This window comes from Microtus pennsylvanicus, chromosome 7 (genome assembly GCF_037038515.1).
Source record: "Microtus pennsylvanicus isolate mMicPen1 chromosome 7, mMicPen1.hap1, whole genome shotgun sequence".
In the NCBI taxonomy this organism is placed as follows: domain Eukaryota; kingdom Metazoa; phylum Chordata; class Mammalia; order Rodentia; family Cricetidae; genus Microtus; species Microtus pennsylvanicus.
Genome location: NC_134585.1, coordinates 53,687,670 through 53,708,274, shown reverse-complemented (window position 1 = coordinate 53,708,274; position 20,605 = coordinate 53,687,670). Strand labels below are relative to the sequence as shown.

Sequence of the window (20,605 nt, the reverse complement as noted above, 5' to 3'; positions counted from 1 at the left end):
TTAATATTTAAAAAATAAATAAATAAATAAATAAAAGAATGGGGCTGGAGAGATGGCTCAGAGGTTGAGAGCATTGCCTGCTCTTCCAGAGGTCCTGAGTTCGGTTCCCAGCAGCCACATGGTGGCTCACAACCATCTGTAATGAGGTCTGGTTCCCTCTTCTGGCCTGCAGGCATACACACTGACAGAATATTGTATACATAATAAATATTTTAAAAAAAAAACAAAGGAAGTTCTTTACTTCCAACCATTATCACCTGGGACTCTGGCCATCAATAAATTTAAATGGAGTCTGGAATCTCAATAGTTTACCCTGAGACAAGCCTGGCAGGCCAAGGTTACCTGACCCCCACCCAAGAGCAGACCATTCAAAGGAAATGCCTGGCATTCCAAGCACTGTAGATAGAAACACCTGCCAGCACTTCACCAGGACACCCCTAGACAAATGTCAGCCAATTAGGGGTCCTGAACCTCAGAGACCCCTCACCCCCACCCTTACTACTATAAAAACACAATTCTAATTGAGCTCGGGGCTCTCCAGATATTCCAATACGTTGGACGTGCTGAGAGACCGAGTTTGCAAACTTGATTAAAATAAAGGCTCTTTGCTTTTGCATATGGGACTTGATCTCCTTTTTTGGCTTTTGTGGGGACCCACAGATTTGGGCGTAACAGAAAGATACGATGAAAGGGAAGGAGGGTAAGGATATACATTATATGGATGGTGTCACAAGTTTAGTATAAATCAAACATGGTTTGCAGTTTACATCAGATCTAATAAAAACTTATTCTTAATTACAAATAGAAATTTAACTTGCAAATGTTTAACACAGGAAAAATAGGAACTTACTGTCTTAACTGCAAACAGAACCCTTAACCTACAAAGTCTGTTTTACTTGTTTTGGTCTCACATCAACTCACAAGGTATACCGGTTCTGCTTTGGTCTCACATCAACTCACAAGGTATACCGTTTCTGCTTTGGTCTCACATCAACTCACAAGGTATACCGTTTCTGCTTTGGTCTCACATCAACTCACAAGGTATACCGTTTCTGCTTTGGTCTCACAGCTGCTCCATTATAAATGAGGTTTGGGGAGATGAGTTTGCCTACACGGTGAAGCCTGAGTTCAAACCTGTTCACCTGCTGGCAGCTGCTCTCCGTTTCTTAGTATCATTTTTCTCTCAAATAGCCAGGATTTGTTCTTGCTCCAGATGGGCACATAACAAAGTTTCGAGACTCCCCCTTCTTTCCAATTCTGGTTGCTGAGGTGGAACTCACCAGCCATAGATAAATCCAGAACCCATGAAAACAAGGTGTTTGAGAGCTGTGTTTTGTGTTGAAATCAGCAGACGTGTATCCCAGCAGCCAGACTGTTGGGGTTTTTCTCTACAGAAGAATTGGGCTATGTTGCCAAAGCAGGGAGGTGAAGTTGGGAATGGAGCCATATATTGTTTTGAGGTGGAAGAATTATCAGCCAGGTCAGCTGTTCTCAGATGCTCATTTAAACAGCCACAACGAACAATGCTCAGGCAATCAAAACAAAGTAATTATTGAGTGATTTAGACACATTTCTCTATGGGCTTGGCGTGGAGGCCCAGGGCATTTTGACTTCGTGAGTCTTCCCCAAAGGAATCCAGAAATAGAAGCTCAGTCACTACAACGCAAGCCTAATTTCCCTGAAACAAGTCTTCAGAGCCACCTGTTGAGACAGCGTTTGTCCGGGGACTCCTGAAGTGGTTGTGGAAAAGCCCCAGTTAGGTTAGCCTGGGGAATACAGTGGGGTGTTGGTCTTCATCTGTTGCTACCATCTGAGTCTAAACCGTTGTGGGGCCCAAGGTTAAGTACATGCCGGTTGTAGCTGCTACACACGTGTGTGGGCTTCTTTATTTCAGACAGCATCTCATAAGAGCCTTGACTGGCTCGGCCCTTGTTAGGTAACTTTATCTGCCTGTCGCTGCCTCCTGAGTGCTGGTTTTAAAGGTGTGGGCCACCACCCCTGGAAAATGTCACCCTTTCCACATCATCCTTTTCAGAGGAGTGGTCCTGGGTCTTCTTTGTCTATTTGCCACACTGGTCCAGGGACTGAAAGAGCTCTCAGGAGAAAACTGGAGAGGAAAGAAATGGATACTTGGTGAAACCTGGCTTCGGGGGCGCTTAGAGGGTGTCAGAAACTCGTGCTTTTAGAAGCAGGAGCTGTCAGATTCGTCATAAAATTCTGAGGTCATACTTACCTGGCAGGGGAGATACCATGATCATGAAGGTGGTTTTCCCAGGGCAAGGCTTATCCGTTGCGCTCCGGATGTGCTGACCCCTGCGGTTTTCCCCAAATGTGGGAAACTGCGTTAGCGCTCTCCCTAGAAAAAAATAAAATTCTGAGGTCAAGAAGTGATATGCCCAGGCTGGAATAACACAACTAATGGCTTTGTTGGGGCTTTATTTAGTTTTTGTTTTTGTTTTTTTTTGAGACAAGATTTCTCTGTTTAACAGCGCTGACTACCCTGGAACTAGCTCTGACTCAGAGACCCGCCTGCTGGGATTAGAAGCGTGTGCCACCAGCGCCCAGCGAATGTCCTTGTTGGGACTTTGTATTGGTTTTCTTCCCAAGTCCCCATTGGGAATAGGTGGAGCATAGGCCTTAATAATATGGAGCGTGAGTGTGGAGCTGGTCTGGCACTTCGTACCTGAAAGCCGAGCCGGAGCAACAAAAGACTAGTGTCTGGACCGGTAATGGAGGAGGGTGGGGCTGGTGTGTTCCCGGGCTCCAGGAAAGGGCGGGTTTGGAGAGATGGGCGGTTCTGTGGGTGGGATTTTGTTTCCTGCTAGGCTGAGGGGCGGGGCTCAGGGTCTCCATGGAGACAGGGTTTAGCGGTCGGAATAGCGTGGAGGAGAACCGCCGGCCTGATGGATGCAGATAGTCTCTTGTTGTCGCTGGAGTTGGCGTCTGGCAGTGGGCAGGGGCTCAGCCCGGACCGTCGAGCCTCCCTGCTAACGTCCCTTATGCTGGTTAAGCGCGATTACCGCTTTGCTCGGGTCCTTTTCTGGGGCCGAATCCTCGGCCTTGTTGCGGATTACTATATCGCACAGGGACTGAGTGAGGACCAGCTCGCACCTCGCAAGACGCTCTACAGGTGAGGCGACCCTGTGGCAGACGAGGATGCAGAATACCGTAGGGTGGTGGGTGCTGCTGCGGCTGGGGGAGATGGGTGGGCAGGACTTGCCCTAGAATCACTAAGAAGCAGCCTGTGGGCGGGGCCAGAGGAGGGAAATGGACAGTTCCGAAGAGCTTGGGAACTGAGATGTCATGACCGTGAGAATTTTGTGAATCCTCCTGGGGTTTGAAAGTGGCTGGGGGCGGGCGGTGTTCAGGGGTTGTCAGCCTGGAGGAACAAGAGAACCTGGTGCAGGGGGATTCATAGTAGAGAGAGGGCTAAACAGAGCAGGGGCAAAGAGAGAGGTCCTGGAGAAGGCAACCTGGTGTAGAATTCAGGTTACAACAGATTCAACGCAATGCCCATCAAAATCCCAGCAAAATTCTTCAAAGACCTCAAAAGAACGGTACTCAACCTCATATGAAAAAGCAAAAAACCCAGGATAGCCAAAACAATCCTGTACAATAAAAGAACTTCTGGAGGCATCACAATCCCTGACTTCAAACTCTACTACAGAGCTACAGTACTGAAAACAGCCTGGTATTGGCATAAGAACAGACAGAAGGACCAATGGAACCAAATAGAAGACCCAGATATCAATCCACACATCTTCGAACACCTGATCTTTGATAAGGAAGCAAAAAAAATATCAAATGGGAAAAAAAGCGTATTTAACAAGTGGTGCTGGCATAACTGGATTTCAACATGTAGAAGTATGAAAATAGATCCATATCTATCACCATGCACAAAACTCAAGTCCAAATGGATCAAAAACCTCAACATAAAGCCAGCCATACTGAACCTTATAGAAGAGAAAGTGGGAAATACACTTGAACACACTGGCACAGGAGACCCCTTCCTAAATATAACCCCAGTGGCACAGACACTGAGAGAAACAATTAAAAATGGGACCTCCTGAAACTGAAAAACTTCTGTAAAGCAAAGGACACGGTCAACAAGACAAAATGACAACCTACAGAATGGGAAAAGATCTTCACTAACCCCACATCAGACAGAGGTCTGATCTCCAAAATATACAAAGAACACAAGAAATTGGACACCAAAAGAACACATAATCCAATAAAAAAAAATGGAGTGCAGACATAAACAGAGAACTCTAAACAAAGGAATCTAAAATGGCTAAAAGACACTTAAGGAAATGTTCAACATCCTTAGTCATCAGAGAAATGCAAATCAAAACAACTCTGAGATTCCATCTTACACCTGTAAGAATGGCCAAGATCAAAAACACTGAGGACAGCCGGGCGGTGGTGGCACACGCCTTTAATCCCAGCACTCGGGAGGCAGAGGCAGGCGGATCTCTGTGAGTTCGAGACCAGCCTGGTCCACAGAGCTAGTTTCAGGACAGGCTCCAAAGCCACAGAGAAACCCTGTCTCGAAAAACCAAAACCAAAACCAAAACCAAAAACAAAACAAAACAAAAAAACAAAACACTGATGACAACTTATGCTGGAGAGATTGTGGGGGAAAGGGAACACTTCTGCATTGCTGATGGGAATGCAAGATGGAGCAACCCCTTTGGATGTCAGTGTGACGATTTCTCAGAAGTTAGGAACTGGGCTGGAGAGATGGCTCAGTGGTTAAGAGCATTGCCTGCTCTTCCAAAGGTCCTGAGTTCAATGCCCAGCAACCACATGGTGGCTCACAACCATCTGTAAAGAGGTCTGGCACCCTCTTCTGGCCTTCAGGCATACAGACAGAATATTGTATACATAATAAATAAATAAATATTAAAAAAAGAAGAAGTTAGGAACAACCTTCCTCAAGACCCAGTAATACCAGTTTGGGGTATATATCCAAAGGATGGTCAATCGTGCCACAAGGACATGTGCTCAGCTATGTTCATAGCAGCTCTGTTTGTCATAGCCAGAACCTGGAAACAACATAAAAGCCCCTTGACTGAAGAATGGATGAGGAGAATGTGGTACATTTACACAACGGAGTACTACACAGCAGAAAAAAAATAATGACAGCTTGAATTTTGCAGGAAAATGGAGCTAGAAAAGATCATTTTGAGTGAGTAACCCAGACACAGAAAGACAATTATCACATGTACTCACTCATTTTTTTTAACATAAAGCAAAGAAAGCCAGCCTACAAACCACAATCTCAGAGAACTTAGACAACAACGAGGACACTAAGAGAGATTTACATAGATCTAATCTACATGGGAAGTATAAAAAGACAAGATCTCCTGAGTAAATTGGGAGCATGGGGACTTTTGGGGGAGGGTTTAAGGAAGAGGGGAAAGGCAAAGAGGGGAGCAGAGAAAAATGTAGAGCTCAATAAATATCAATAAAGAATGAAAAAAAAGAATTCAGGTTACAGCTGTGGACTGGGTGTGGCTTGGAGAAGTCAGACACTCTGGGAGTTGTGCTAGAGCTATTTGGAAGCCTCCCACGGGGATGTGGACTCTGCAGCGGGGAGGGGGGTGCTCTTGGAGGCAGAAGACTTGTGCAATGGGGAAAGATCTGGGGGAAATTTTACAATGTACGGCTACCATAGAGAACCATTCCAGTCTTTTTCTGAGTTCCCCAGGACAATGGAGAGAGATCCTTCCACTTTATACAACACTCGAGCTGCAGGTGTCTGGGGACTTCATTTACTTACCCATGCCTCAAACTAGCACTGAAGGAGATTGAGAGGTTCAAGGTGAGCCTCTGATATATAGATAGGGAGTTTGAAGCCAGTCTGGGCTACTTCAGACCCTGTGTTGGGGATAGAGATGGCTCAGTACTTTAGAGCACTGATTACTCTTCTGGACCCTTGGGGGTCAATCCCCAGCCCCCACATGGTAGTTTAGAACCATCTATAACTCCAGTCCCAGGGGCCCCAACACCCTCTTCTGGCCTCTGAGGATACTGCACACATGAGGTGCATGTACAGATATGTAGGCAAATCACTCGTACACACAAAATAATTTTAAAAAAATTTAAAGACCCTGTCTTTAAAAAAAAAAGCTAGAATTAAGTGTACTTAAAGAGATAACCAAGGGTCCTGGGCTCCCAGAGAACAGCTAAGTAAACTTGATCAGGGAGCACCTGCCCTGGCTTCTGAAAGACAAGCACGCCCACAGCGGCCAACTGTTTATTCCTCTAAACCCTCCTGCATGAGAGGAGGCTTTGAGGGACTGGGGAGAGACAGGACATGAACTTGGCAGAGGCAGCATGGTTGGACAAGTCAAGGGCTGGAACCCTGTCCATAGGTCACCAGGGGACACCAAAAGCAAGAAGAGCCTGCTCAGATCTAAGTGGGCAGTGGTCTGGGAGTGGCGGGGAGGTGAGTATTAGGGGTCTTTGCAGTGCCCAGAGGTGAGGCTTGGTTGAAACCATTAAAGAGGGAGACTGTGACAGGTTGGAGGAAGATGTAGAGTTCGCTGTTGGTCCATTCAATTGATGCAGCTAAGTGTCGGCCCTGTTATTATTGAGAATCCAGACGTCAGGATTAGGCCTGTAACCCTAGCACTCAGGAAACTGAGGCAGAAGAAGTTCAAGGCCAGCCTGGGCTACAGTGGGAGACCCTACCTCAAATAACAAAACCATCCACAAGCAAACAAACCAAAGCTAATGGGAGGGCAGTGATTGGTATGAGGTGCCCGGGAGCAACGCATGGTAAGGCCGGCATAGATGTGCAGACCGAGACCCACGGTTGGGCTAGAGATGCTGAGACTGGGACTCATTTTGTTGAGCTACTCCTGCTATGTGCTGTGTACTGATTCAGGCACCAGGAATTCAGTCTGCCTGGAAAAGGTAACACAAACTCTCGGTGGGCCTTCTGTTACCATGTGTATATGTATTTGGAACCACATAATGGTCAGACGAAACACCCACATCTATAACAGGCTGGGTGGTGCCAGGTACAGAAGGAGACAGGAAATGATGTATAGCTCCACCTGTCCTGGAGCTTGCTCTGTCAAGCAGGCTGACCATGAACTCAGAGGTCCGCCTGCCTCTGCCTCCAGGACGCTGGGATTAAAGGTGTGCGCCACCGCAGCCCAACCGGGAGCAGAAATCACAGTGCAGTGAGGAAGAAAACATCCCACCCCACCCCACCCGGGCCGCACGCACACAGACAATAACACAGGGTCTTATGTATTCTAGGGCCTTAAACTCACACGACATAGTCCAAGGTGAAAAGGTTTACAGCCCAACACACCTCTCAGCCAATGCAATAATCCAAATCAGACCAAATTAAGCCAAATTAGAAAGAAAGACCGGAAAAAACACGGAGAGAGAAAAAGAAGACCACGCGTTCATTCTCTGTGGGGCAGTTTAAAAACACTGTGGGAGTGGTCTTGAGCTTCTCTGGGGAGGGGTCACCATTTGGCAGGCTTTCTCAGAGGTGGAGTCTGGACTGTGACAACTCCCAGGGGAGAGGGCTTGGGGTGGAAAGTTACACCCAAACATTTCAGACTCTTGGGACTTCAGCGGCTGGGGTGAAGCTTCCAACCAAACACAATGATGACCTTGAACTTCAGATTCTCCTTTTTTCTGCTTCCCAAATGCTTGGGATTACAAGTGTGTTGTAGAAACAATGGAACAAGCCAAGCAAACAACAACAACAACAACAAAACACTTTTTTGTTTGTTTTGTTGTTAGGGGGTGGAAACAAACTCATAATTGTACAAAATTCAACCTCAAGAGACTCATCTGGAATTTCACAGTCCAGATGTCTTTAACGTCGGCACACAGCAGGGACTGGGACAGGTTCCACTTGCTGTGTGATGACTTCACCACAGGGTTCAGTAGAAAGCGTGTTTTGCCCTGAACGTGTCCCTGGCTAGTGACGTGTGATTTAATTCCTTATCCAATCCTGAGCAGTGGTTGTAGGCAGGGGTTCCAGGCTGTGTCTCTAAACTGTGGTGTTGGCCAGTTTAGGGGCATTTAATGTATTTTAGATTTATGAACATTTTAAACTTACTGTGCTGGGTAGTTGGTTTTTTTTCTTTCTTGTTATTGTTAGTGGTGGTCGTTTGTTTCCAGACAGGGTTTCTCTATGTAACAGTTCTGGCTGTCCTGGAACTTGATTTGTAGACCAGGCTGGCCTCAGACACACAGAGATCTGCCTGCCTCTGCCTCTTGAGTGCTGGCATAGTTTTATGTCAATTTAACACAAACTGGAGTCATCTGAGAAGAGGAAACCTCAATAAAGAAAGTGCCTCTAGCTGGATGGTTTGGCCCACGCCTTTAACCCCAGCAGAGGTAGGTGGATCTCCGCGAGTTCGAGGCAAGTCTGGTCTACGAGAGCTAGTTCTAGAACAGGCTTCAAAGCTACAGAGAAACTCTGTCTTGAAAAACCAAAAAAAGAAAAAAAAATGCCTTTAGGCAAGCCTGTAGGGCATTTTCTTAATTAGTGATTGATGGGGGGGGGGCAGATCCTTGTGGGTGGCTACCATCCCTTGGTTGGTGGCCCTGCATTCTGAAGAGATGGCTCAGCCATTAAGAACACTTTCTATTCTTCTAGTTTTCCTGGGTTCAATTCCCAGCAACCACATGGTGGCTCATAACCATCTCTAGTAGCATCTGATGTCCTCTTCTGGCATGAAGGTGTACATGCAGATAGAGCAATCCCATAAAATAAAGCAAGCTGAGCAGAACAAGCCGTGATGAGCAGCGCCCTCCACGGCCTCCAAGGTCGACATGGCCTCTGCATCAACTCCTGCGTCCAGGCTCCTGCCCTGTTTAAGATCCTTCCTGACTTCCTTCAAGGATAAACAGTGAACACAGAGTGATATGGAAATGCAAGACAACCCTTTTCCTTCCAGGCTGCTTTCCCCATGGAGTTTATCACAGCAATAGTGACCCTGACTAGAACACTGACCATGGCTCATTGTAAATCATTCAATAGGGTCGTATAGGTAGGCCAGAATGGCCTCAGACTTATGACCTTGAATTTTCTTTTGCCTCCACTGCCTCTAAGTGCTGGGATAACAGGAATGTGCATCTGTTCCTAGCCATGGAGCTTCTGTGACTTTGAAAAGCTTAAAGTTAGGAACTGGAGAGATGGATCAACAATTAAGAGCACTGACTGCTCTTCCAGAGGACTTAGTTACTCCAATCTGAGGGGTTCCAGTGCAGCCTTCTGACCTCTGTGGGTACCTGGCTTGCATGCGATACATAGACATACATGCTAAAAACAAAACAAAAAAATATAAAAAGAGGAGAAAAAATTATTAAGTAAGAAATAATTTGGGGGCTGGAGAAATGGCTCAGAGGTTAAGAGCATTGCCTGCTCTTCCAAAGGGCCTGAGTTCAATTCCCAGTAACCACATGGTGGCTCACAACAGACCTCTGTAATGAGGTCTGGTGCCCTCTTCTGGCCTGCAGGCATACACACAGACAGAATATTGTATACATAATAAATAAATATTTAAAAAAAGAAATAATTTAAACTCTTTATGGTTCTATTTGAAAAATAAGCAAATCAAGATTATGCTAGTGGAGGGTCAAGCCTTTCTGCTGGTGACCGTAGGTTTTGCTGCTAAGAAGGTGATCTAACTCTGAAGCTGGGTGCAAACTTGGAACTTGGTCCTTCTCTATATTACTCTGTATGAGCAACTCTCAATTTATTAGACAAAACACTGGCCCCCAAACCAGCACATTTATGTATCAACAAGATACATAAATGTTGTATATAAGCATTGGCTAGGTGAGGTGACATACACACCCTGCTATAGGTTGTGAGGGCTGAAGAGGGCACCAGGATCTCCTGGAACTGGAGTTACAATTTCAAGCCACCATTTAGGTGCTGGGGACCAACTTGGGTCCTCTGGAAGAGCTGCCATATCTTCAGCCCCCAAAATAAAATATTTTAAAACAAGTGAAAAAATGCATAAATATAAATGTACAAGCTAGGTGATAGTGGCGCACGCCTTTTATCCCAACACTTGGGAGGCAGAGGCAGGAAGATCTCTGTGAGTTTGAGACCAGCCTGATCTATAAGAACTAGTTCCAGGACAGCCAAGGCTACACAGAGAAACCTTGTCTTGAAAAACAAAACAAAAACAAGTGGCTCACTCCTTTAATTCCAGCACTCGGGAGGCAGAGGCAGGCGGATCTCTGTGAGTTTGAGGCCAGCCTGGTCTACAAGAGCTAGTGCCAGGACAGGCTCCAAAAACGTCAGAGAAACCCTGTCTCGAAAATCAAAAACAAACAAACAAACAAGTGCATCAAGTGTAAGGGTGGACTGTACCACAAACAAACACTCTGAAAGGTCCAGGTTGGAGGTGTTCCCAAAGCTTTTGGCTGTCTGACCCTGTGAGAAGGGAAAGTGGGGGGAGCAAGGAGAAGTGGAGCCCAGGGTGATGCGGATGTCCTTGGCAGCCTGAACTGCACAGAGTGGAGTCTCTTGCCCCCTGCCACAGAGGAGATGGCGACGCAGACGGCGGTGGTGAGTGGCCGCTTCATGGGTGATCCCTCACACGAGTATGAGCACACCGAGCTCCAGAAGGTGACCGAGGCGGAGAAGGTCTTTGATGAAGAAGTGGTGGTAAGTGCAAGGGTGCGAGGGTGCGGGAGGGGTTTGAGCAGATGCCCATTAGGGTTGGGGGTCAACATGATGGGAGAAGGTGTGAGCACCACAGGCAAAGCCCTAGCACTCCCAGCCTCACACGCCAAACCCAACTGAATCGACGCAAGAGCAGGGTTCCAGGGCCTGGGAGATGCTCAGTGGCTACAGCGCTGGCTGCTCTTCCAGGGGATCTGGGTTCCGGTCCCAGCATCCATACGGAAGCTCACAACTGGATCTCCAGTTCCAAGGGGTGCAATGCCTTCTTCTGACCTCTGTGGGCACAAGGTTCATAAGTGGTACCTGGACATGCATGCAGGCAAAACCCTCAAACATATAAAAAAGCTAACAGGATTCCAGCCCGGTAGAAACAAGAGCTAGTCCCGCCATGGCTGTCTTGTCACCATCGTCACTCCTGCCCAGATGTGCACTGAGTACCTGGGGAAGCCGGGGCTCTGCTGCACCCGCACCATCCTGATGGCGAGGAGGACGCTGGACTAGTGGCTGAGACTTGAGGGGCAGGGCGAAGAGAGTGGGTAGGCAGCTGTGGTAAAGCTGGCTCCACACGGGGCCGGGGAGAGTGGCCCGTGCGGTATCTTGAGGGCCAGGACTATGTATGCGTGCAGATAATGTTGCTGTTGTTATTTATTTATTTATTTATTTATTTATTTATTTATTTATTTATTTTTAGTTTTTCGAGACAGGGTTTCTCTGTAGCTTTGGAGCCTGTCCTGGCACTAGCTCTTGTAGACCAGGCTGGCCTCGAACTCACAGAGATCTGTTGCTGTTGTTATTATTCTGTCTTTTTGAGACAGGGTTTCTCTGAGTACCCTTGGCTGTCCTAGAACTCGCTCAATAGACCATACCTGCCTCTGCCCCCCGAGTGCTGGGCTTAAAGGTGAGTGTCACCACTGCCTGGCTTATTATTATTGTTTTACAATGCTGGGGATCGAAAATGGGTCTTATTTATTCTGGGAGACCACTCTGCTGTTGAAGTTCATTTGTTTATTTCGTATGTGCAGTTGGGCTATCCTTCTCCATGTAAGTTCTAAGTCTGAACTTCGATCATTGGGCTTCGATCAGTGCATTACCCGCAGAGCCATCTGACCAGCCCTTTGGGACTAATCTTAATTTTACTAGATAATACACCACATGCTTCCTGAGTCATAGGCACTAAAAGGAATGTAATAAAGTTTCCTGTGTTCCCTGCCTGCTGGACTGGGAAACCATCTTTCTAGGGGACATTATGTAACTATTTAGCGTGTGTGTCCCTGTCTACTCCAGATCCTTCTAACAGCATCAGTAGCCTCACTGCCCTCCAGGAGCTCAAAGGGTACAATCTACGGCCCAGCATCCCAAACCTGCATCTTCCCATGATCCTCGGGGGTCTGGCTCCTTTATGAAGAGTGAGGTGCTATTTCCAGACACTAGTGACGAGGAAACCCCTGGCCTCTATGCGTTTTCCTTAATAAACAAAATTAAAAGATGTGGGACTGGAGAGTTGGCTCAGTTGTTAAAAGCAGCTGTTGCTCTTGCAGATGATGTGACTCTATTCTAAGTACCCATATGGTAACTCAGAGCCACTATAGCTCGAATTCCAGGGGACCTGACACGACAGCCTCTTCTGACTTCTGCGGGTACCGGAGACGCACATGGTGCACAGACATGCATGCAGGCAAAACACCCACATGTGCAAAGTAATAAAACAATCCATTTTCAAACAGAACGGCTGTGAGGTATGTCCACAGGCTGGGCGTTGCTCTTCTCTGTGTCTCCTAGAGACCTACCTATATCAGCACCCAACCAGCCGCCCTACTTTTTGTGCCAGTGTGTGAATGTACCTGTGTTCAAACAGAGTCTGATTAGTGGAAAGTAGCTTCCAGGTTTCAGCTCTGACAAACACGCCGTGCCAAGTGGCCTTGGATTGACGTCATTTCCAGTCATTTCCAAAGTGTGCACTTTATCTAAAGGGCCAGTTCCTAGAAATGCCACTGGGCCAACAAGTAGGGAGCTCATGTTCAGCTAAACCAAACCTGGATTCAAAACCCAGCCTTGCATTTGAACTTGGGTGATGCCATTTGTCTGTGTTAGCGACAGCCACATCTCCCACCTGATAAACGCACTCTTCTGAGCCTGTATAGCCGGGTTGACTACATTGCTCCTGCAGGCTTGTTGGAGTCTCCAAGGTGGCATTCACAGCCCCAGGGCAGGGGACATGCTGCCTGTTGGTTTCTGCTTTCCTTGTTCAGCCAGGCAACAGGTGGCTTTGTGGGTTCAGATGCCTCTGTCCATAGGCTGCTGTATTGAGCACGGCTTGCTCCCTTTTCTTACTGCTGCCCTGATGCGAACCACAAAGGAATATCATCTGTATAAGGTGTGGTGACCTTATGGGGAAATACTTGGTGATGTTGAGCGTAGAGAAGGACACTACGTAAACTGTGATCCCAATTTTACTTTAAATATATTCATAATTTACTTTTTCATAAAAATTCATAAAAACAGAAGGAAGCATATCAGTATGCTAGTGGGTGGGAGGTAGAATAATGAATGGCTTGAATCCCCTTTAATACGCTTTTCTATATTATCCGAATAATGTACATGATTTTTCCATATATACGATTTTTATATATTTGTTATTAGTGTGTCTGTCTCTCTGTGTGTTTGTCTGTGTTTGTGTCTCTGTGTGTGTGTGTATTCGGGCAAGTACGAGCCATGGTGTAAGTATGGAGGTCAGGACAACTTAGGGGAGTCAGCTCTTCCTCTGCACTTTAAAAAAAGAAAATGTATTTATTTGATGTGTATGAATGCTTTGCTTTCCTGTAGGGTTTGTGTACCTTGTGACTGGAGTCACAGATGGTTGTGAGCTGCATTGTGGGTGCTGGGAACTGAACTCAGATCTTTCAGAAGAGCACCCAGTGCTCTTAACCTCTGAACCATCGCTCCAGCCCCTTCCACTATTTTTTAGACAAGGTCTCTACTGTTGCAGAGTTGTTTATGGTAGACCAGCTGTCCCTTGAGCTTCTGGGCAGTTCTGTCTTTCCCTTCTGTCTCTCCACAGGAGTGTTGGGATTACAGAAGTGTGCCACTGTACCCAGTGTCCAGCTTTTTACATGTGCTCCCAATCAGATAATCAGGCTTGCCGGCGCCTCACTGAGCCACCTGTACACACGCGCGCACACACGCATGCGCGGGAGTTGTGGTGGTGGGGGGTGTGGAGAGGGGAAGACAAATGCTTACTCAGCACAACTCAGGTCTCAGGCCCTGCTGGTGAGGAGAAGAATTAGCCATGCCGATCTCTGTCCTTCACCTGAGGTGAGCAGGCACAGTGTCCTGGCAGGATGTTCCTCTCCTGTCGCCTCAGGTCCAAATCAAGGAAGAGACCCGCCTGGTGTCAATCATTGACCAGATTGACAAAGCTGTCGCCATCATCCCCCGAGGGGCCCTCTTCAAGACTCCTTTCGGGGTCACCCACGTCAACCGGACCTTTGAAGGTGAGTTCCTGCGGATCCTCTCAGAGCAGGAGGTACTGAGGTTCTGGTGGACATGTCTGGGAAACCAGGGTATCTGGAGAAGCGAGGCTATGTGCTTCCTGGCCCGCTGCCGCTGTTAGCGTCCTGATTTCATTCAGCTGCTGTGAACAGTGTCCTGACAGAAAGTAGCAAAATGGAGGAGAGAGTACCGTCCATCTGAGCAGGAGCTTGAGACAGCTGGTCACTTCACAGTTGAGAGCAGAGAGAAATGAGCTCACTCGGGCACACCTGCTTGCTTGCTTGTGCTCAGCCAGCTTTCTGTATTCGCAGATAGTTCAGGTCTCCCTGCCTAGGGAATGGTACTGCTCACAATGGGCTGAGTCTTTCTACCTCAATTAACAATGAATATAATCCCCCACAGACATGCCCACTGGCCAACTTGCTCTAGATCAGTGATTCTCAATCTTCCCAAAACTGCGACTCTTTAATATAGTTCCTCATGTTGTGGTGACCCCACACCATAAAATTATTTCTGTTGCTACTGCATAACTGTGATTTTGCTACTGTTATGAATTGTAATGTAAACATCTGATTTGCAACCCTGTGAAAGGATCATTTGGTCTACAGAGGGGTCGAGACCCACAGGTTGAGAACCACTGCTCTAGCTGATTCTTCATTAAGACTCCCAGGTTGGGCACGGTGGCTCATGCTTTTAATCCTAGTACTCTGAAGGCAGGGACACAGACAATTTCTACATTTTTTTCTAGGCATAGAGAATAACACATGTATTCTTTCTTAGTGACTACATACTTTAGCTTAGAGTACACAAAAACAGAAAATAAGAGGAACTCTTTGTGAGTTCAAGACCAGCCAGAGCTATATAATGAGACTCTGTCTCAAATATATATATTAATTAAAAGAACCAAACTTGCTGGGTGATGGTGGCACACACCTTTAATTCCAGCACTCGGGAGGCAGAGGCAGGTGGATCTCTGTGAGTTCAAGGCCAGCCTGATCTACAAGAGTTAGTTCAAGGACAGGCTCCATAGCTACAGAGAAACCTTGTCTCAAAAAAAAAAAAAGAAAGAAAGAAAGAAAGAAAAAAAAAGAACCAAACTCTTTTTCTAGGTGATTCTAAGTTGTGTCAACTTGACAGTTAAAACCAAGCAGTGCAGCTGAAATGGGTAATCAGTCACGGGACCCTGAGGGCAGGAGTGTGACCTGGGATTCCCCGGGTCAGAGTTGCTTGCTTCTTGCCACTGTCCCTGTCCCTCCTTGCTCCTTTTTCTGGGGTGGGGGTGTGGATGGAGGTCAGGGTCAAGCATGGGCAGAGGGAATGAGTTCCTTTTCAGTCTTGGATTCTTTGGTGGACAGAAGGATCCTGTGCAGTCATCTCCACGGTGGCAATGCCAGGACAAAGGATCCCTGGGCTTTGGGTTAACTGCTCTCCTGCCCCCCTCCTCCAGGCCTGCCCTTGTCTGAGATCAAGAAGCTCAGCGCCTACTTCCACTTCAGGGAGGCTGTTGACCTGAAGAACAAGACCTTGCTCGAGAAGGCAGACTTGGACCCCTCTCTGGATTTCATGGACTCCCTGGAGTATGACATCCCCAAAGGTAACAGGCTTTATCTTCAGGATGCAGGATTGGTCTTCAGGTCAGAGCAGTAGGCCAAACATCTACCTTTCTCCTTCTTCCAAGGCTGGAAACTGAGCAACTGGGCAGTCATGGGTGGCTCACTGTAACTCTTGAGGGTGGGGCTTCCCCAGAGTCTGGTCTGAGGCAATCCACTTCTATTGTGTGTGTGTGTGGGGGGGAGGCGGCAAGTGAAAGTATTTGAGCAGATTTTTGAGACAGGGTTTCTCTGTAGCTTTGAAGCCTATCCTGGCACTAACTCTTGTAGACCAGGCTGGGCTCAAACTCACAGAGACCCACCTGCCTCTGCCTCCCGAGTGCAGGGATTAAAGGCGTGCACCACCATGCCCAGCCAGATAGTTTTTGTTTCGTGCAAGGAGCACAATTGTCTGCTATCACTGTGTTTCCTAGAGTATAATATAAAGCCAGCTGGGTGGTGCAGACCTGTAACCTAGGACACAGACACCTGTGCTTCACCACACAACCCTATCTCAAATATATCTGTATTTATATATCTATATCCATATATATATATCTCCATTCATATATGTTCAACATTAGCTATAGTTACCATGTTTTATAATAGATGTTTTAAATTTATTTCTCCTATCTGCTACCACTCTACTTCCTGTGTCCTTTGATGACATAACCCCATACTTCCTTTTATCCAACCCACCTCCGGTAATAGCCTTTCTTCTTCTCCTCTTTTTCTTTGAGGCAAGGTGTCATTATGTAGCAGGAGCAGAAGTTTAACGTCCTCCTTGACTACACAGTGAATTTCGGCCAGCCAGAGCTACATGAAACCCTGATTTTATTTTATTTTTATTCTTTGAGACAGTTTGTGTAGCCCTGGCTGTCCTGGGACTCACTCTATAGACCAGGCTACCCTCAAACTCCACAGATCCACCTGCCTCTGCCTCCTAAGGCATGCGCCACCCCACTTAGTCAAAAGCCACAATTAAACAAATATTTCTGGTGGTAAAAAAAATGGTGGAAGAAGCTGCGGAGGCTTGAAGGCAGGACTGTGCACACCTCTTATGCACATCATAAGGCAATGTGCACAGGAGGACAGAGAACCCTCAGGGCCAGTGCAGTGCCAGGGGCTGGATGACGGTCCCGAGCAGCTGGATTCTGCCACATGGGGGCACCAGAGCCAAGTCACCGTGAGTAGTGGATAGGTGGCTTCTGTGACCAAAGGGGACGTGAATAGGGCCAGAATGGATCTCACTTATCAGACACAACTCTGGTTTCCTTCTAGACTCTCTAGCTGAGTGAGCTGCTGCTGAGTGGCTCTCCTGACTGGCAGATGGCAGTGGTGACGTGCTGGGCTACAGAGTGGGGACAGGAACCCTTGGAGGAGTCCCCTGGGACACAATGCCTGGCTAAAGGGGTGGGGTTTGTGGCTCCTTAGCTCTTTCTGCTTAGGAAGGAGTATTGTTTTCGTAAAGCAAGCATTCAGGATGGCCTGTTGTCACCTCTGAACAGGTATGGTTGAAGTGGGCCTTATCCTGGGGCCTCTTCTCTGAGCCCACAGAAGATAGGCCCAGAGCCCATGGCTTTTCTCTGGACCAGTCTTGGTGAAAGAGAAGGGGGAGTGATGTTGTCTGAGGCCAATATCTTTTCAATGAGCTGCCATGTAATAATACCCTGGGATGGGCAGTTTTGTAGAGCTGGATCCCTGGCAGGCACAGGGCACTGGCTAAGACTTCTTTGGCCTTGGGCTTGCACCAGGAAGACCGCAGAGCCGTGGGTCAGTAGTCAGATTCCTCAGTGGTGTTCAGTATTCCTTAAGCTTTCGCTGTCCGCGGAGCACGGAGCAGCTGCTGTCTGCCAAGCCCTTTTGGTGCCCTTGGAATGAGAAAGACAACTCTCCTGTGTCAGGAAGGTTAGAGGAAAGCAATCGAGGCAGCAGGTGGCAGGGCTGGGGGTGCAGAGCTGGCGGGAAGGGGTCCCAATAGCGAGCACTCATTGGCAATGCCCAGTTTGAACAGCAGAGGGCAGCAAGAGTCCTGTAGCTTGGAAATTGGCCTTAGATGCCATCATAGATTACGGTGGGGCTTTATGGTATAGGGAACCTGAAGAGGATAGGCAACGTGGTATTAGCCTTATGGGTGAGCGAGCAGATGGCTCTTCCTGTCCAGGTCTTTTGTAAGCTTGGCTAACCAAGGACCCTGCTACTCAATGCTTACTTATATTGGTGGCTGACACCAGGGACATCTTTTTCCTATGTCCCCAGCCTCTAGGAGGGCTGACTACCTTGTGGTAAGGGGGATGTGGCTTTTCTCATCAGAAACCCCTAGTCATTTTTTCTTTAATTTCATTGCGTGTGTATCTGCGTACCACATGCATGTCTGGTGTCCGTGGAGGCTAGAAGAGGATACTGGACTCCCTGGCACTGAAGTTACAGACAGTTGTGAAGCCTCGTGTACTCAACCCAGGTCCTCCTAAAGAGTAGCCATGCTCTTAAGCGTTGAGCCAACTATCCAGTCCTCCCTGGTCACTTCTTAGTGTGATGAAGTCTAAGGGTTGAGGCTTAAGCCAACTGCTGCCCCTGACAGGAACCTGACTCTTACACGCCCTTATGTCTGCCTTCCTTCCCAGGTGGCAGGAGGATGTAAGAATCAGCCTACCTTAGCTTAGGGCTCCACCATGGAACCTGGACACCCAGGACTCCCTGCTGAGCCGGGGCTGATCCTTTCCCCAGCCCCAGAGCACAGGTGTTTGGAGAGCCACCGGAAGCCTGGAAGCCAGGTGGGAGGAGGTCTGGGAGACCTGGGTCTGTGAATTGCCCCACTAGGCTACTTCCTACCTTCAAAGGCAGCTGTAGCTGGCTGGGCCTAGTTTTCCCATGTTTGCACTTGAGACGGTGGTGAAGGTGACAGCCAATGCCTGGCTTCTCAGATACAAGCTACGTGTCTGTTGACATGCACGGAGGAGGAGAGTGTGTATTCTGGGTGATGAGCAGCCAGCAAGGATGAGAGGACACGAGCATGACAGGAATGCAAGGGAAGGCGGGAGCTGGCCCCTGGCATGCTGCAACTCGGCTAGCACCCTTTGGCCTGCTTGGCCCTGTCCTCCTTGGTTTCTGTGTTTAACTTCCTCACAGTTTTCCCCGTTACTGGGCCTGGGCCACTCATCCCAACTTCTGTTCCCCATCTACTGGAAACAAGAGGTGATCAGGCATGCTGGTGTCAGGGGCCCTGCCACCATGTTGTTAGCTGAACCGATGGGTATCTGGCTGCAGTGAGGGGGGGGGTAGACTCTAGGCTGTTTTCTCCAGGCTAGTACTCGGGCAAGGGAAGTTAACAAGTCAATCTCCTTTAGTGGGCAGAGCAATCGCAGTCTGGGCTTGCTTATCTCAAGGAGGCTGTGAAGCTGTGGACTCCAAGGTCTCTGTGGATGTGCTGGGCCCTGGTGCAGTGACTAAGGCTAGAGAACAGTATATTCCTGGGTTTGTTGTCAAGGACCAGACACAACAGACCTGAAACACTTTGTTCTGTCACACTCCATCCTCATCTCCCCCAAAACAATGTTTTCTGGAGACTTGTGACCAAGAATGCCACCAAGGTTCTCAGGTTCCCAGAGAACAGCTGTTGGTCAGGTGCCGCTCCAGCTAGGGCCTGTCATACACGATGTTCTGAGTCCTTGACGATGGGGCAATGACAAACCCATGGTGTAACCACCACCTCACCGTCCCATGCATGGCTGAGTCAGGTCCAGGGGCAGCAGACCTCCATGCTTCCAGAAAGCTCTGGTTTTGACCAGGGCAGACAGCTAGCTATGCAGGGACCAGCTTTTCGGATGCAGAGTGGCCCCCAGAGGGTGGGGATTGAATTGTGAGGCTGTTGGGTGTGGAGTGACCAGGGTGGGCCATGGTTGGAGGTAGACTGCGGGAAGCTCAAGTGGTGGGAGCCAGCAACAGGGCTGAGCTGGCAACTGATGAAGGCCCCAGAACAGCCCTCAGAGCAGAACTGGTTGGTCCTGCACCAAAACCTTCAAAAGTATTTGCCTTCCTGGCAGGGCCCTGAGCAGGGCTGTGGCTGGTTTGGGGGTGAGGCCTCAGTGCGCAGGGGAATAGAAGCTCCAGATCTGCATCCAGAGGCGATTTTCCCAGGCTCCTTCCTCCCACACAGCGGATCCCTCCCTTGGAGCTGGATCAGGCCCTTCCCGCCAAGTCCTTCTGGCTACACAGCTTGGCCTGGTCTAAGCTGCTGTGTCTGGAGTAGCACAGGGCCGACTCAGCAGCCGATGTCCCATCACACCAAGCATAGCTCCACCTACCAGCAGTTAGGAAAACCTCTGAGGTGGGAGCGGGGACAACTTCAGCTTGAGTCCCTGGTTGTCCCATCCATCTCAGAACAGAGGTTCAAGGTCACGGTGATTTACTCTAGTGCAAGGGGAAGGAGCCACTCTGTCTGCCGATCCCCTAAGCCCTAACTTGGCATTTCATGTCTTCATTATCTTCCCTGTGTGTCATAATGAGCAGCAGCAGCCAGGAGCACAGCAGCTTTTACAGTGGCACCTCAGCCCCAGGCCTCCACTCCCCTCTGTCTCCTCCAGGGTCTTGGAGTATCCAGATGGAGAGGGGCAACGCGCTGGTGGTGCTGCGCAGCCTGCTCTGGCCGGGCCTCACCTTCTACCATGCTCCCGGCACCAAGAACTATGGCTACATTTACGTGGGCACGGGTGAGAAGAACATGGACTTACCCTTCATGCTATAGGAGGGGCAGTCTGGGTATTTATGTGCAGTCTAAACATTATTTCCATAAAGTCCGACACATTAGGCCTCTTTGTTGCCATGGTTTTGGTCATTTTGTTCCCCATCC

The 20,605-nt window shown here is 48.3% G+C and overlaps 1 protein-coding gene, 1 long non-coding RNA gene and 1 pseudogene across 2 annotated transcripts; 2 read left to right on the top strand and 1 right to left on the bottom strand.

Annotated features, from left to right (window-relative positions):
• Positions 1-494: 494 nt before the first annotated feature.
• LOC142854691 (uncharacterized) lies at positions 495-2,740 on the bottom strand. Its single transcript, XR_012911360.1, has 3 exons — positions 2,684-2,740; positions 2,234-2,356; positions 495-2,107 (listed from the first exon to the last, which is right to left on the bottom strand). It is a non-coding gene; the product is annotated as an uncharacterized LOC142854691 (long non-coding RNA).
• LOC142855219 (U1 spliceosomal RNA) lies at positions 2,226-2,353 on the top strand (annotated as a pseudogene).
• Positions 2,741-2,834: 94 nt separating the features above from the next.
• Rsph9 (radial spoke head component 9) lies at positions 2,835-20,564 on the top strand. Its single transcript, XM_075980731.1, has 5 exons — positions 2,835-3,130; positions 10,495-10,660; positions 14,040-14,169; positions 15,615-15,761; positions 20,340-20,564. The coding sequence occupies exons 1-5, from the start codon at positions 2,904-2,906 to the stop codon at positions 20,498-20,500; spliced, it is 831 nt and encodes a 276-aa protein (XP_075836846.1). The 5' UTR covers positions 2,835-2,903; the 3' UTR covers positions 20,501-20,564.
• Positions 20,565-20,605: the final 41 nt, after the last annotated feature.

Coding starts and splice junctions, on each gene's coding strand:
- Rsph9 (XM_075980731.1), top strand. CDS start 2,904: ATGGATGCAGATAGTCTCTTGTTGTCGCTGGAGTTGGCGTCTGGCAGT. Junction 10,661..14,039: donor TCTTTGATGAAGAAGTGGTG/GTAAGTGCAAGG, acceptor CTGTCGCCTCAG/GTCCAAATCAAGGAAGAGAC. Junction 15,762..20,339: donor GGAGTATGACATCCCCAAAG/GTAACAGGCTTT, acceptor TGTCTCCTCCAG/GGTCTTGGAGTATCCAGATG.